This window comes from Hylaeus volcanicus, chromosome 1 (genome assembly GCF_026283585.1).
Source record: "Hylaeus volcanicus isolate JK05 chromosome 1, UHH_iyHylVolc1.0_haploid, whole genome shotgun sequence".
Lineage (NCBI taxonomy): Eukaryota > Metazoa > Arthropoda > Insecta > Hymenoptera > Colletidae > Hylaeus > Hylaeus volcanicus.
Window position 1 is genome coordinate 36525759 of NC_071976.1, and position 15946 is coordinate 36541704.

At 43.5% G+C, this 15946-nt stretch overlaps 3 protein-coding genes across 14 annotated transcripts in view; 2 read left to right on the forward strand and 1 right to left on the reverse strand.

The window, feature by feature from the left end:
* Positions 1 to 8864, reverse strand: part of LOC128878914 (cytosolic carboxypeptidase 1-like) — a 32753-nt gene extending 23889 nt beyond the window's left edge. Inside the window, exons 1-10 of one of the 8 annotated variants that reach the window (XM_054127631.1) lie at positions 8675 to 8860; positions 6750 to 6802; positions 5952 to 6100; positions 3486 to 3568; positions 3002 to 3113; positions 2767 to 2909; positions 2547 to 2691; positions 2341 to 2472; positions 2097 to 2240; positions 1142 to 1313 (exon numbers count right to left, since the gene is read on the reverse strand). In XM_054127631.1, coding sequence (XP_053983606.1) covers positions 1142 to 1313; positions 2097 to 2240; positions 2341 to 2472; positions 2547 to 2691; positions 2767 to 2909; positions 3002 to 3113; positions 3486 to 3568; positions 5952 to 6096 — 1076 coding nt within the window. In that variant the 5' untranslated portion in view covers positions 6097 to 6100; positions 6750 to 6802; positions 8675 to 8860. Of the gene's footprint in view, positions 1 to 1141; positions 1314 to 2096; positions 2241 to 2340; positions 2473 to 2546; positions 2692 to 2766; positions 2910 to 3001; positions 3114 to 3485; positions 3569 to 5951; positions 6101 to 6629; positions 6648 to 6749; positions 6803 to 8221 lie in introns of those variants that run through there. The other 7 variants (XR_008457522.1, XM_054127602.1, XM_054127597.1 and 4 more) reach the window with 7 other exon arrangements.
* Positions 8865 to 9068: 204 nt separating this feature from the next.
* Positions 9069 to 13524, forward strand: LOC128878978 (uncharacterized). Of its 5 annotated transcripts, XM_054127721.1 has the most exons (7): positions 10437 to 10680; positions 10782 to 10947; positions 12447 to 12620; positions 12702 to 12785; positions 12863 to 13021; positions 13103 to 13186; positions 13267 to 13524. In XM_054127721.1, exons 2-7 carry the CDS (start codon positions 10903 to 10905, stop codon positions 13471 to 13473), a joined length of 753 nt encoding a protein of 250 aa, XP_053983696.1. In that variant the 5' UTR covers positions 10437 to 10680; positions 10782 to 10902; the 3' UTR covers positions 13474 to 13524. The 5 variants fall into 5 exon arrangements, with proteins under 5 accessions (XP_053983687.1, XP_053983696.1, XP_053983716.1 ...); XM_054127712.1 differs by lacking the exons at positions 10437 to 10680; positions 10782 to 10947 and adding an exon at positions 9069 to 9423; XM_054127741.1 differs by lacking the exon at positions 10782 to 10947.
* Positions 13525 to 14043: 519 nt separating this feature from the next.
* Positions 14044 to 15926, forward strand: LOC128878952 (putative uncharacterized protein DDB_G0286901). Its single transcript, XM_054127643.1, has 2 exons — positions 14044 to 15351; positions 15448 to 15926. Exons 1-2 carry the CDS (start codon positions 14119 to 14121, stop codon positions 15772 to 15774), a joined length of 1560 nt encoding a protein of 519 aa, XP_053983618.1. The 5' UTR covers positions 14044 to 14118; the 3' UTR covers positions 15775 to 15926.
* Positions 15927 to 15946: the final 20 nt, after the last annotated feature.

Here is a 15946-nt window from a genome sequence, read left to right on the forward strand (position 1 = left end):
GAAATATCCGGACACTAGTGTGTGGTTAGCTTTATGACTTAATATCGTAGTTATTAAAAAAGCAATTGTCTTCGTTACCTTTTCCAATAATAAGTCATTTATTAATGTTATTAAAGATGTATACGTTAATCCAAAAATTTACATAAATTACATAATAGCGATAAACAAACGAAAGAATATCACATTTTCGGGCACGATAAAAACACGGAGGAGGGCATTGTAATAGTGTGGGGATGGATCTCGAATTCCGACGTTGGCAATTTAGTCTTTATCGATGGTATCGTGGTTAAGGAGATGCTTATTTGAATATTTTAAAAAGCATTTTTCAAGCAAAATTTAAAACAAAGTGCAGAAAAAATGGGAATTGCTGAAGATTTTTAATTTTACCAGGATAATGATTCTAAACATAAGTCGCGCATCGTCTAAGAATTTTTATTGTATAATTGCCCCAAAGTCCTTCGTCCGCCTCCACAATCGCCAGACCTTAACCCTATAGAAAACTTATGGGATAAGTTGAACCAACGGATTCGCAAGGCACCCATTCGTTCCAAAGAAGAACTGAAAATTAGGCTTCAAGAAGAATGGGCATCCATTTCGACAGAATATTTAAAAAAAATAATTTCTAATGTGCCGAATCGATCGAGAGACATATTATAAAAGAAAAGGGATTTGCAAGAAAATATTAATGTGGAACATATAACGTTTAATTTTAATTAATAAATGTTATTCCTCGTAGTGTCCGAATATTTTTCTGACCCGAAAATGCGGTATTCTTTCGTTTGTTTATTGTTATTATGTAATTTATGTAAATTTTCGGATCAATGTATGTATCTTTAATAATGTTAATAAACGATTTATTATTGGAAAAAGTAACGAAGACGATTCCTTTTTTAATAACTACGATATTAAGCCATAACGCTAACCATACACTGGTGTCCGAATATTTCTGGGAGTCACTGTAACTCCGCGAAGAACTAAAGCGCGTTCCTCTTACGCCGAGACCTCGCGGAGGTAGGATTAAAAAGAATTTGTCGCGCTATCGTTCTCCGAATGCTATTCAGACGCGGTGTTGTTAGCCCAGATCGTCGATAAACCGTTGCTGAAAGAGCCGAATCATTTTGACCTTGAAAGTTTCGTTCACCTTGCCGGCGACATTTCGGGTACCGGCAACTCCTTCTTCTCCAGACATTGATTGATTATCCCGCATATACGCGACAAGAGACAATCGTAAGCTTTATCCTCCGGACAGTTGCTGCAGAACCGGTACAGTACCTGCAGGCCATTGTTCGCTTTGATAGCCTTTCTTCCAGCTTCTGAAACGAACAAAAGGACGCGTGTAATGGCAACTCGCACAAGACAACGAGTGAAATATAAAGGACATAGAAGGTGACGTAAGTATAAACAAACGGTACGCTTCAATTTCACCCGAATTTCCTATTTATCAGAGTTACGAGAAAATAGATACGTTTAACCCGTTGATCGCCAAGAACTAAAAAGATTCGTTCTGAGAGTTAGACATCAAAGGAGATGAATTCAAATGAAATTCATGAACACGGTATTGTCTCGAAACAAGCAACTGCTTCCTGTCTCGAAATAAGCAAGTCGCTATCCCCACGTTTTTATTCAAAGTCCGAGAGGCCCGTGAAAGCGAGAAGCCATAAATCTTTCACGGCCGACCGAACGGATCAGTGGAAGAGCATTAGTGTTTACTGTTTTCTCTTTCTCTGGCCTGTGTATTCTCCGAAATACTATTATTAGTTGTACGTGTACCTTCCGTTCGTTCGACTTTACTAGTACTAAAATGAAAAAGCATGTTATCTTGTATCATTCTCCAAAGCACAACACTCGTGCTCGAGCGACAACATGCTCCATAGTTGACCGCTACACCGAACACCTTGTTTTGTTTACGAGTTCGTCACGCTCGGGACAAAGTCGAGCAGAATAGCATACCTCTCTCGCCGGTCCCGATCGAGATGCTTATTTCGAGACAATACTGTATCGATGTATATAGTTAAATAATATTTAAACTTGACAGAAATTTTCAAGAATATTCGTCTGGCAGTCAACGTGTCCAAGATTCTCTTCGATGAACTCACTTATGATGCAGAGATGTTGCAAAGTAATCAGAGCGTAGTTACAGATTTTCAGTCTCATCTGCCCGTCGAATCTTTCCCATCTCTCGAAGATCCTCATCAGAAGATAAACCATCCCCACCTTCACGAATTTCGTGCAGCACAATTCTATCGAGCATCGAACCGAGTGAATTTCGCGACGGTCTATTGTAACCAGTTACCGTCGCTATTAAAAAAAAAAAAAGAAAATGGTAAATGGTATACATACTGCTCGTCGTTAAATATTTAAAGCACTCTAACAGAAATCTGAGTTTCAGATGAGGCGTGTAGCTCATGGAAAGAAACGTTTTCTCCAACGTGCTGGCGATCCCGTCCTTCGCTAGCGCCTGAAGGGTGAACGCTAGATAGAAAGGAACGTCGGTTAAGTAAACGTTACGAAGTACGTAGTAGTATACTTTATAAGAATTTACTTACAGTTTCTGGCGAGACACTTCATGATGAGCAACAGGGACAATAACATCTTGCTGTTGTTGTAATGCTGTTTCAGAAGCATGTGGAACACTTTTACGGCGTTAAGCAGTTTCATCTTCGAAGCGAACTTCTGGTCCCTCTGGGCAATCTGTAATTTTCGTTGAAAGGAGATCGTAACGAGCACTCGAGGACTTGGATAAACGAAATTAAAGTGACGTCCTACTTGGCCCAAAATCCACAGCACTTCCTGCGTGAGGACTTCGCTCGAAATAGTGTCCGCATGTTGCAGGTTAATTAAAAGTTTAAGTAGAACTTGCGTGATACCTAAATTGATCAGCTGCATCACCGTCGTCCGGCTGCTAGACTCTGCAAACGATAACGATTCGTCAAGTCCATCGATCGCGAATCATTCGCTCCTCGAACATCGACACGAACGATAAGTTAGAAATTTCTATTACTTGTGGCACTCTTGTTCTTGTTCCCTTTAGACTTTCCCCTGGTAAATCGGGGCGATATGCACTCGTGGATTATGCAAGCGACGCTATAGTTGATCACGTGATCCTTGCAGTTCTGTAACAAACAAATTTGTAGAAACCGGGATGGAAAGCGAGTCGAAGCGCGGCGATTGAATATACTCGAGGGATGTAGTAGGTGCGCGCAAATGCCACGAGGATAATTACTCCGGTCTGCGTGCGTGCAGCACTTATCAGAAAATGGAACAAACGGATTTCTGGATTTCCACTGTCGACAAGATAGACAGCGGAGTCACCGCGCGTTGATGCGACCTAACCACGCCATTTCGTGCAAACAACGTGGATCGTCATGTAGCTATCCGACGCGGTCGTATGCGATAATATAAAAATATATCGAAGATAAAGTTCGTATTATAATATTTGCAGAGTAAAGTAAATTCCTATTTAGGTTGAATTTTTGACAATCCACCTCCAGCGTCGCGATGAATATTTCCATCGCTCCGGAATTCTTGCGCCATAGTTTTTCCAACGTGCGCTCCCGTATCCGTCGATCTGAAACATACATTTTTGATTTGAGTAGTAGATCGAAAAGAGGTAACAAACTGTACGGGTTGAGAGAGGATTCGTATAACCGCGGTAAAAATCCTCTGAAACACGATGTAAATGTTCACCGAAGCAATGTACTTTCCCGTTGGCAAACATTTTCACGTCTCTGTCGTGATAAATAATGGGACGAACAGGTGCGATGAGTAACAATGCCTTCCATGCGAATACCAAGCGTACCGCGAATTGGCGAAATGCACGGTTCTCGTTTCAGACTTGTCACAAGGCCAATCATTCCCAATGCCATGAACACTATCCACGCAAAAACTGGACATCGATATTTCATGCCAAAAGACTGGCCGAGCAGAGCTATCGGTTGCCACCGCAGAACGCTTCTCGAAATACTCGGTCATTTAAGAGACGCTCTATTTTCTCGAGCACTGATATACTCCAACCACGATACGACAACGCGTATAAATTGTCTAAAGAAACGTCTAGTGGTCCTGTTATAAAGCGCAAAATTTCCACGGTTCAAACTAATCAGAGAATAGACGAACTCTATGGTAACCGCACAAGGAGCTTGTGCATCTATGAAGACATTACTGTAAATATAAATTGAACATGTGAGAGAAGGGAAAGATCGTAAAAAAAGAACGAGAAGTTCGGTAAATAGCGAGAACAATGCCCGAGGGACCAGCGCTACGCGGGTGGTCGAGCTGCAATTGACAATGACAGGTATGGCGGTGTGCGAACACGAATATTTTTCCGAAAAACCTGGCCGTGGCCGCTCGTGAACGCACGTGGCACCCAGATGGGGATCCAAACTTTATTAAGCGCAAAGCAATAAACCGCTTTCAACCCTGAATAGAGTCGTCGCCCGGCGGGCCAGGGACGTCGAACGGGCCACGATGTAAACGGTTTAAAATTCTTCTTGTAACGGTGTTCTCGCTCGGCAACCAGCATATTTATCGCGACACAAAGGCCTCTCTCGATCCAAGTATCGAATCACGTGAGAAACGATGAGTCAGAGGTACGACACTTGGTACTTTGGCGTATGCGGAAAGATCGACTAACGGGACGGAAAGTCCTTATCAAATTGGCACGACCGCAATTCATCGGGACGATCGAACCCCTGGTATTGTTCGACTTCGTGGTCCCTTGGACGGTTTCCAAACGATCTATCAGAGGCACCAAAAGTCCTTATGTAACCGACCGACGGGATAGCCGGCTTTTCGAAAATAACGAATGACGCCTAGCGCAATCCGCCGCTCGCACACCTGTTCGCCAACGTCTACCACCCCCGTGATAAACGGTCGTCCACGCGTCGAGACGTTATTAATCCTAATCACGAGCAAGATGTCGAACGTGTGCATTCGAGACTCGCGTAAATAAAACCGTGTCTATCTCGATTATACGTGAAAAATAATGTTCCCGTGTGCACAGCTACGATTAACGCGTTCACACCGGCGCACAGTGGGACAAAACGGTTCTCGACGATCAAAAACTTCTAACTTTGGTTCTCTTGAAAATATTTTAATGAAATTTTATTAGTATAAATGAATTTGAGCCGCGGCGTGTACCACCGGTGGCTCGCACTAATACGTCCCATCACGTGTCTATCAGATGGCGTTTACCACCGCGCGGCCATATGGCGAGAAACACGAATAGCAGCCCCGGCGTGAACGCTTTAAACGGTACACGTTGATCGTAAATGCTCCTGCGGAACTGTTCGAACCTTTCAACGTGCGTCGTCTTCTTTTAATCCAAAACAAAGCTAAGTGAAATGAGTTTCGCAAGAGCGCCGAGAGCGAGTTCTATTGGAAAGCGACCTAAATTTAAATTTCGCTATTTTCTGTCTAGTAGGGAAGACAATAAACGTCGTTCGTGCGTCCTAGTCTTTTTACGTGATACGTCCGCGAACCTGTTTCGGTCTTTTGACTCGAGTGTCCGACGTTTTCGCCGAACGCGAGTTCGTGCAAACGTAAATTGGCCTGGTCGCGTTGCGACATGAAAAAGAATTGCAAAACGTTGGTAATCGCGGAACGAAAACGTGTCGAGTATTCGGTACCGCGATACGGTACGACTATTAAATTGGGCAAGTTTCTGGTGATTAGACCGATGAAATGGAAGGCAACGTTCGCGATAAAAATAGCAATTTAACTGCACGAGCTCGTCCCAATGTGTCCAATCTGTTTCGACTCGCGTATAACTTGGCTACCGCATTCGAGACCCGGTGATCGTTTATGGCTTTAGATGGAATAACGATTGGAAGTGCGATCAAGAATCTTCGAAATGCGACGCTTAGAAATATAGGTCTGGTACAGGTGACTCGAAAATTAGAGAAAATTTAGAGATAGATGTAACTTGTAAAATAGACGCATAAAGCTGTTACCTGAGGATGTAACGCGGGCATGAATCTTGGCAGCGATGTTCCTGTACGTATCGCCGGCCTCCTGCGGCTTGGACGCGCAACCTCTGAGTTTCTCCAACAACGCATCGTTTATAGCCTCGTCTGCATTTTTATTGCTCGGTGACATCACACTAAACCGCAAACCAAACAATGAAAGCTCAATTATCGGTTACGATAAGGCGGTACGAGTGTAGGATCGTTAAGGGTTGCAAACAAGCGCCAAGCGTGTCCTTGCGTTCTAACGAAAACCAGGCGACTTAAGATTATCGAAAGCCTACGGAAAAAGAGAACGTTACAACAAAAGGATGCACTAACCGTTGGGCTAACAAAAATTCATCGTCGAGAGGAGCAATCCTCTAGCGCGCAACGAATCGATCGACATTAATCAAAGAACAAGTATTTCTTGAAAACAACAAAAAGGGAATCCCTTTGAATGGGCACTTGTGGTAATTACAGCTTGAACGTGCATCGATCCTGTTAAACGTCGAGTCAGGGATCGTAAAGACTGTCGAGGTTCTTTACGACGTAATAAATATTCACGAAAAATGAAATTTGTAGGATATCTCAATGAAACAAAGATTATCGGGAATGAATTACAAACTCAATTAAAGTCTTGTCTGGTATTTTACTCTAGTCATAAATCGAGTGTTACGAACGTACAATTAAAATTTGATCTTCGTACGGGACGAATGATTTACGAGACGATTAAGAGGACTGACGAAATTCGATGCGGGATAAACGAGTAAAAATCCAAACCCATTGTCAATTTTTCTACTTAACCAAAGAACTGCGGCTAGCTCGTCCTATTTCGTCGCCTACGAAACCCTTCGTATCTGCGATACAGAACACAAGCGTCACAATTCCCTTTCTTTAACACATTCACCCCGACGTGTACCACCGGTGGCTCACACTTATACAGTCGGTGTAACGAGTATTCGTGCAGGAACTAATTCAAAATAAAACTTCATACATTTATTTTATTAATAAATTTTAGGGGAAGAAATACTTAACCAACATTCCTAAATATTTCTAACGTTAACCTCTCATTTTTTTTCTTATTAGGTTCATTTTAAATCGGTTCCTGTACGAATACTTGTTATACTGACTCTATGTCCCATCGGGCGGCGTGTACCACCGTTGGCTCGCATTCACGTGTCTGTCAGATGACGTGTACCACCGCGCCGCCCCATAGCGTGAAACAGAAATAGCAGCGCCGGCGTGAACGACTAAGGAAATTCGATCGACTGGTCTTCGGCCTCCCGCCAATGCGAACGTTAACGCGCGTTAATCACTTTTCGCGGTGAACTTGGACACCGTTAGCCAATGTCGCGAAAACGAAAATCGAACGTTGGAGAGCGCATCGCGCCGCCCGTCAAGGTTAATTAGCACGACCGAATATAACAAGCAACGCTCGAAAATAAACGGCGCGAACGTTTCGCCGAATGTCCCGTTCGTTATGGCGATTAATAAATAGCGACAACGATCGATTGCTCTTCTTCGCAGAGATTCCACGATATCTTCGACATCTAGCGCTCCGCGGTTTAATTGGATCCGCAATCCCTCCGTCGTATTATAAATTTCAGTCACAGATAACAACAGATAATGGTAAAGAAGATATCGTAGAGCCTGCGAAGCTTTTACTCGTTTCGATCGCCGATATCTTTGCTAAGCGCTGAAACAACAAAGCCTGTCGGCAAAAATGCAGGTAGTCGATTCCATTGCTATGAAAGTGATTAGCCGAATTTGTTCAATTGCGATTCGCGTCCACGTTCGGGAACCACATTGTAGAGCGTAATAAAATAGCGAAAATTTATTGGCTGCTAATATTGTTACTATCGGTGCACTGTTTGACAATTTACGTTTCTAGTAGCGCGACAGTATATTTTGGCCGGAATATCGTATCGTATTTGTGCCAACGCAAATTTTGCAATTATCTTTATGACCCGGGCAAACGTAACTAATAAATACGTTAACGAAACGTTATCCTCGAGGATTGTTTCTCGAAAGGTTTATTGATAAAAAAAAGCAATCGTCGAAACCTTGGTTTTGATTTACTTGGATCTGTTGCATCAGAGAAAGTAAATAGAAGCTCGATCGAGACCGTCAAGATCCTCTTTCGAGAAATTTATCCTTTCGAGAAAGAATGCTTCGAAATTCAAATCGTCCACGTCGAACCAAACAACGATGCAACTTGCGAACAGAAGAAGCGTGCAAACGGCTCTAAATGTGCGTTCGGAACGAGGACCGGAAACCTGATGCAGAGCGACGAGCACACGCATGAAACGCGGGGACGAGTCTTTATGCTAGTGGCGGGATTTTTACTCTTCGTCCTGGGCATCCTGCGCGTTTTCGTCGTCTGCCAACTGACTCGCCTCCATCGGTCGCTGGTTTTCCTTGTCGCACTTCTCCAACGTACTTTTCATGTTTTCCCCTCGTCTTTCTCGCAAACACTGTCCTTTTCGCGCGGCGAGACAAAAGGGAACGGAAAAAGTTCAAGAGAATGGCCGAGACTCGAAAGGAGAACGAGTTTCCGTCGCGTTAATTTGGAACGCGCGTTAAATCGACCCTGGCGTGTCTTCGTCGACCAAACACGGTTCGAAGAAAAAGAAAAGCATCGGTACGCTTCCTTCGCTCGGGATTTTTTTTCGTACGATCTTACAGGGAAACTTCAGCGCGCCATTCTAGACGCTGCGTTGTCGACAAACCTTTTGCGATCGACGAGAAACGAAACCGAACGATCTTACGACGGATCGCGACGTCACATTGTATGGTTGACGATGGTCCAACTTCTCGCACGATTCAGATTCGGATCACCAACGAGACCAGCGAGGATTTTCGGTCAAACTTTTCCGTGAAATTCGCGGAACGGTCCACGCGCTTTGCCACTCCGAGGCGGTTTGACGTTTCGCGCTGCCAAAACTATGTTTAAAAGCATAGCACTCACGCACGAGGCGCCTCTATTTATAGTGACGGCCGCTTTCCGAAAACCGCGCCCCTTTTCTCATATTTTGCATGCTACCCCTCGCTCGGTCTCGCCCTTCTACGATTAAACGACACATTACAAAAAAAAAAAAAGAAATAAAAAAGAAATTCTCGAACGAATAACAGATCGCGGTTAAAATCCACCGCACCAGACGAAGATTCTATCGAACCTCGAAGGGAAACCTGCACAATTTCGAGGCAAGGCTCGATTTCTAATAGGAGATCATAAATCGTCGAGAAGAGGGATCTATTTGAAAACCGACGGATCTCGGGTCGCGCGTGTCGCGTGAAAAAGTTGTTTGCTTAAACGAGACGAGAGATGATGGAACCGAAACCTGCTTGCCAAAAGATAGGAAGCGGTTTACAACATTCCGTCGCTCGCCATCAAAAACACTCGTTAGTTTCCCGAAAACGTTGGACGTTAAATAACGAAGAACGGATGACTTTCGCTTGGCAGTCGAAATTTTATAGCGTACGTAACAACAACACCCGGAGATTTCCAAAACGTGATCGGCGACGAGAGCCTCGAGATACCTGAAATAAAACGAAGTGACGAAATCACCGAAAACACCGAACAGCGTCTAAAATTTTGCGAAGATGCAACCTGGTGGAGGTGGCAACGATGAAGTCAATAGAAATCGAAATATACTCGGCTTAGCTGGGTCGAGAGCGAGAGGGTAGCGAGAACAAAACGAGGAACCCTGCGTTTCGGGATGCGATAAGGGAGGAAACTCGAGGCGATTTCGTGCAGAAATTCTCGTTGGATCGACGTTCACCGTGTCCAGTTGGGGAATCTTTGGAAAAAGCACCGGTGGTTGAGTCGAATATACACAACGGTACAACGACACCGATCCGTTATTAATAGAGCCGAGGGGTTTCGATAAATTCGCACGCGGAGGAATTCGGTAAACCGTGCGCAGAGGAGAAGGCGAAATTGCAAAGGGTGGTGGCAGGCCTTCGGCAAACCGGAAAAACAACACACACGTTCGTTCGGATTATCACGATACGACGCGATGCACGAACGAGGAATCGTCAAAGTGTCTCAGCCTCGTCCTCGTGCGAGATACCGTCGCGCGACCGCGGTGCACGAATGAACAAGCTCCGTCACGGAAGGGTGTCGCGAATCAGGTGTATGCGGCACTTGTTGATAAACACGAAACCTCCCGCGGATTGATTAGTAGCCGTGCGAACTTCCACGAGCACAGTCGATGCCTCACGAGCCGGCGATTATCGATTCCTGAAAGAGCGCTCCAGTTCAAACCGGATCCGTCCACGTTCGAAATCTCTACGGTGAAGTCTCCTTAAATGCACAAGATTCTCTGCGATGAATGCACAGAAACCACCGAGGGGTATACCCCTTGAGGGATCTAGGAGTTCGATCGCTGAGACTTTTATTGTCTCACCGATGCACAGTGCTCGACTTCTTTATTCACCGTCCTCCTCTACGTTCGAAACTCATCGGTAAACATCGGAAAATATACGAACTCTACGATAAACGCATTTAAGGAGACTTCGCTGTACCCTCGATACGTAACGTTTCCCAGGGATAATACGCACCCAGAAACGTCAACCAGACATTTGTCCCAATCGTTCGTCTTCCTTCGATTCCCAACACAGATTCGCGTCTTCAAGTTTCACCGTCGAATGTTGCCCTTTGCATTTTCATTCGCCCAACCTTGTAAACCACGCTTCGGAGGCCATGGCGAACGACGTCACGGCAACGTTAAAGGTATTTTAGGATCGAACGGCCGTAATTAAGCGAATAGATTCTTACCAACTCCGCAATTTTTCTTACTGATTCGTTACCGAGGTTACTTGCGAACTTTGTAGGAAACGTCAAAATGCTTCTACGGCAACCTCGTGAAGTCAACATCGAGTTGCTCAACGACATTGCTCCGTTAAGCGATACAAAAACACGCTTCAACTCCTTGATGGAACACTTGGAATTTGAATGCGACAACGCGCCAGAGATTTCAGACCGCACCTCCGATTCTCGGTAATCGTCGGTCAAAATCGAACGAACGAAACGATGACAAGCGACGGACATTAGAAATGTAAATTCGGCTGTCGGAGATGTCAGGACACACCCTTCGTTCGCATTCTAAACAACAATTTCCCATTATTAACCGGTTCGCGTATCGGCCTCTGTCGAATCTGGTGGAATATTTACTGTCATTCGATATTTTACTACTACTAAAATTAATATATAAAACATGCCTTTAACAGTGTTAAGAAAAAATAATCTCTCTCGTTATACAATATTTTCCTATCTTTCTGACATAGTCAAAATATAATCGAACCTTTTAATTAAATAAATTTACTATTTTAGTATTTCGTTATACGATAGATAAACGTGTATCGTGAATGATACTTTGGGACGTATTACGAGCGTCGCATGACTCCATAATGGTGCGGCTGAGGTGTTTGCCGACGATCTTCCTTATCGTAATAACTCCGTGAAGAGTGGCGCGTCAGGATCTGCACGCCGCTAAATTAGACCGAAAATCGTGTCAACTTTAAGATCCGCTTCGAAGAAATAGTAACGAGACGTTAAGTATCATTAATGATCGTAACGCGTCCGGTTCGACTTGCTAAGTTTTCGCAGGATGCTTTATATCGCGAATGAAAAAGAATCGCGAACGGGTATCCCGTTGATCGTGCGGGGTAATCGAGAGGAAGCGACAGAGAAGCTAAGTTAAGCGTAGGAACAAAAGGAAAAAAAGAATCACGGATGATATTCGGTCGGGTGGGGGTTTGCTCTCCAAGAGGAATATATAAATCGTGGGTAGGGCTGAAATTCAGGTTAGTACAGACAGTTTCCGTGTCTACCGCGAAGCTGTGATCACACCATGCAGGTATGTACGCCCGTAAAATCGGCTGTTCGCTTGGCGAAGCCGATTCGAAACGAGGAGAGATCTCTTCTATATATTTCGAATTTAACGCGACATTCGAAGATGACTTTCGCGAGAAAACTATCGGACACGTACACCTGGATATGTAAATAGATCCGTTGACAACGTTGAGTCGCGTTGTTTTTATAAATAACTTTTGCGACACGAACAACGGTTAACGCTAGGCTCGATGAAATCTGTTTCCGCGTTACTTAAGATTCACGATCGTTTGTATGCGAATCACGGACTACGCATCGAGCCAAACAACATCAAAAGTGTGCGCATCGCTTCTGTAGGAATCTAAACGAAAAATAAGGCACGGAGATTCGAGCCCACGATCCTGAAATCCGATTCGTGTTATTGTTTGACTCCTTATTCTTGGATATGGGAGGGGCGGATATTACATCGATCGATCCGGTGAACGATCAATTTTTTCGTTTCGATTTCAGCCGTTCCGTTGATCGCGTCATCTCGAATAAACTAGTTTTTTCTCGAGGCCAAAGAGACGTCCGTCGTTCTCTCTACTATACTTTTAGTATAGTCCCCATGAATCGGTATCTATTTCCTTTCTTATTGTTCATCGTATTGCTCGTTTTATTTTAAGGTCTACGTTACGCTGCTTGCAATCGCTGTGATCCTGGTCGCGTCGACGGAATCGAAACCAACCTGGCCACATCAATTATACTTGAGCAGTTACCAGTATCCTTCGGCAGCCGTAAGCGGGCAATCGCAACTTCATCACTATCGGGACACCTACTCCCCGTATTACGTTTATAACGTAATGAGCTCGAAGCGACGTATTCGCGAAATGTATTTCTTCTTGTTCCTCGTTTACATCTGATTTTCGTTCTCCTTCTAGGTACATACGCAAAATCCTCAGCTGCCCGAATACAATTTTTTTTACGGCACTCCCACTTATGACTTCCGATTCCCATTGAGCCCGGTAAGCCATAATCCATCTATTCTCATTTAATAAAAAGCAATCAGACGATCACAGTGAGAAATATTATTTTTTTGCAGTTTTATCCGGCACCTAAACCCTCCGAATCGAGTCCAGGTTCCAAGCCGACCCCGACAACGCCAACCTCCACGGATGAATCAACCGAAGGAAAAGACGACAAGGTGGAAAAGTTGGACACGAAAGTTGAATCCGAAAAGGAAGACAAAAAATCAAACGATGTAACGAACTTGTAACGACGTGTTCGCGAAACGTTTCGCTTCTTGTTCCTCGTTTACATCTGATTTTCGTTCTTCTTCTAGGTACATACGCAAAATCCTCAACTGTCCGAATACAATTTCTTTTACGGCACTCCCGTTTATGACTTCCGATTCCCATTCAGCCCGGTAAGCCATAATCCATCTATTCTTATTTTAAAAAAAAAAAGCAACGAGACGATCACAGCGAACATATTATTTTTTCGCAGTTTTATCCGGCGCTTAAACCCTCCGAATCGAGTCCAGGTTCCAAGCCGACGTTGACAACATCAACATCCAAGGATGAATCAACCGAAGGAAAAGACGACAAGGTGGAAAAGTTGGACGCGAAAGTTGAATCCGAAAAGAAAGAGAAAAATCTAAGCGACACGGAGGACAAAAACGATAACGATAGCATCACCGTTGACTCGATATAACATTCTTTATATTTCACATGCATTAATTTGAATTAAACAGCGTCGATCGTACCGTGTCCTGTTACTTCCCTCTTCGTTCGTTCCATCGCGAGAAATGTTTAATCCTTTATTTACTAGCGGGACTTGCGAGTCAACTTTCTCTTGGTACTGTATTAATTAAACGCTTTGAAACCTATCGTGACTTTCAAGCCCACTTCTATGATATTCGTTTTTAATTGTTGGATGGCACCACAAGCTTTTTCTCTTTGGAAGCTTGAAAGAAATTCAGTTAACAAAGGGTTAACTTAAAATAATTTCAATTGTTCAACAATGTCAGGAGTCTGCAAACTTCCTCCGAGAACGGTGGAATAATAGAATAGTAGAATAAACGGAAATAAAGTGTATACAATTTTTACGTCGTCATCGCGATTATGGAAAAGTTGGACACGAAAGTACTCGAAACATACGTAACAGATATTAATACTTAAACGTTGATTCGCGACTATCCCTTCCTCTGTAGAATCGTATCTCGTTAATTCTGTTCTATAATTAGTTATCTTTCACCCTAGAAACGGCAGATAGCCGGAGGTCGAAGATGCATCAACGTTCTTGTGCTCGTTTATTCGCTCGATCAGTTCGTTCGTGGTCGCATCCTTCGACGGAAACATGATCATAACGGGAGGAAGATTTCAGTTGGTCAGTGTTCTCGTGACGCTGGCACTCTTCGTGAGAATAAAAACATCAACGGCTTCGAGTGATCCGAAACTCGGTATACCTACGAGCACCGAGAACGCGCGAGACGATTCCGAGATCAAAAAGGAAACATCGAATTTCGAGAATCAGAAGCTCGTTCGAGTTCCATTAAAGCTCTGGAACCCTCGTAACAGAGAACGTCGCTCTATCGGCACAGCTGATCGAACGGTGAACGAAAACGAACGAAGCAGGTATCGAAGCGAATTCGATTTAAACGCGATCGCGTTGAACGAAAAATCATCTCGAGATGACAGTGTCTTTAGAAACGATTTCGAAAAGAACAATGCAAAGTTCCAACTGGCTCGGATTCAAGCCGGTTACAACAACCGAAAGGATAAAGAGCACTCGCGTAATCAGGACCTCGAGAAATACACGGATACGTACTTAACGAAGAAGACTATCGTACGACGTCGCGTGGATTACATCGTCAAGGAGAACTCGGACGATAGTCAAAATCAAATAAACGAAAGATACGCGAAGAGAAACCTCGCGATACGCAACGACGATTATTACGCACAGAGACGATCGGTTATGGAGAGATTTTACGCTCGACAACGTGAAATAGCCAATAAATATAGTAATAAGACATCCACAACGTCCGAACACAACGACAGATTCGATTTGGGCATGATAATACGAACCAATAATGTATCTTCGTTGGACAAAATCGACAACAAGATCGACGCAAGAGAATACATTAATACCACAACTGAACCTGAAATGCATCCCAGGAGAGTAAGGACAGAGAAAGGTCAGCACCGCAATCACTCGCAAGACCTCGGCAATAATGAGGAAGAATATGAATATTACGACGAGTATGAAGACGAAATAAGTAATAGTAGAAATAACGGAGATACTCGTACGGAAAATATTAATGCCGCTGCTAATGACACCAAAAATAATAGTAACACTCCTAACGACAATGAGAGTAATAGCAACACTCTTAATGGCAATGAAAATAATAGTAACACTCCTAACGACAATGAGAGTAACAGCAACACTCTTAATGGCAATGAAAATAATAGTAACACTCCTAACGACAATGAGAGTAATAGCAACACTCTTAATGGCAATGAAAATAATAGTAACACTCCTAACGACAATGAGAGTAACAGCAACACTCTTAATGACAGGAATGCGACAAGAGTAAGTAATAAACAAATTTTCAAGAAATTTTTCCATGGCCTCCCATTAATACGGTAAAAGCTTCATAAATTCATTTATGCGCATATTTACTTTCAGGTGGCCGATAAGAATAACAGTACTAACTGGAGTAACTGCAAAGCAAAAGGAGTAGGCAAATTGCTGTACCAATACAATACTCTCCACAAAAACAAAGCAGATATCGGGGTATCGATAATGGTCGACGGACCATTTTGCATCACCTGTGTTGAAGCGACACCATCCGTTGGAACCAAAGGTATCATATCGTCCGAGGTGATCCGGGCAGAGAATGGCGCCTTCCAAACTGTGAAAATCACGATCAGGGGACTTCAGGACGAAAGCCTGTCGCTTACCGTAAAAATTTGGGCTGTTCCAAGGACCAGCGAAGGTTGCACAGGCAATTAAATAGCCTTGGTAAATTTTGTAATGAAATTCAATCGATGGTCGTACGACATTATAAAATGTTGTTCCATTACAACGTGTATCGGCGTACAATATTAACGTATCGTCTTACATACTTATTGTTTCGTTTTATATACAATTTATAGTCTTTATAATTGTCTGCAAACATTTCCTA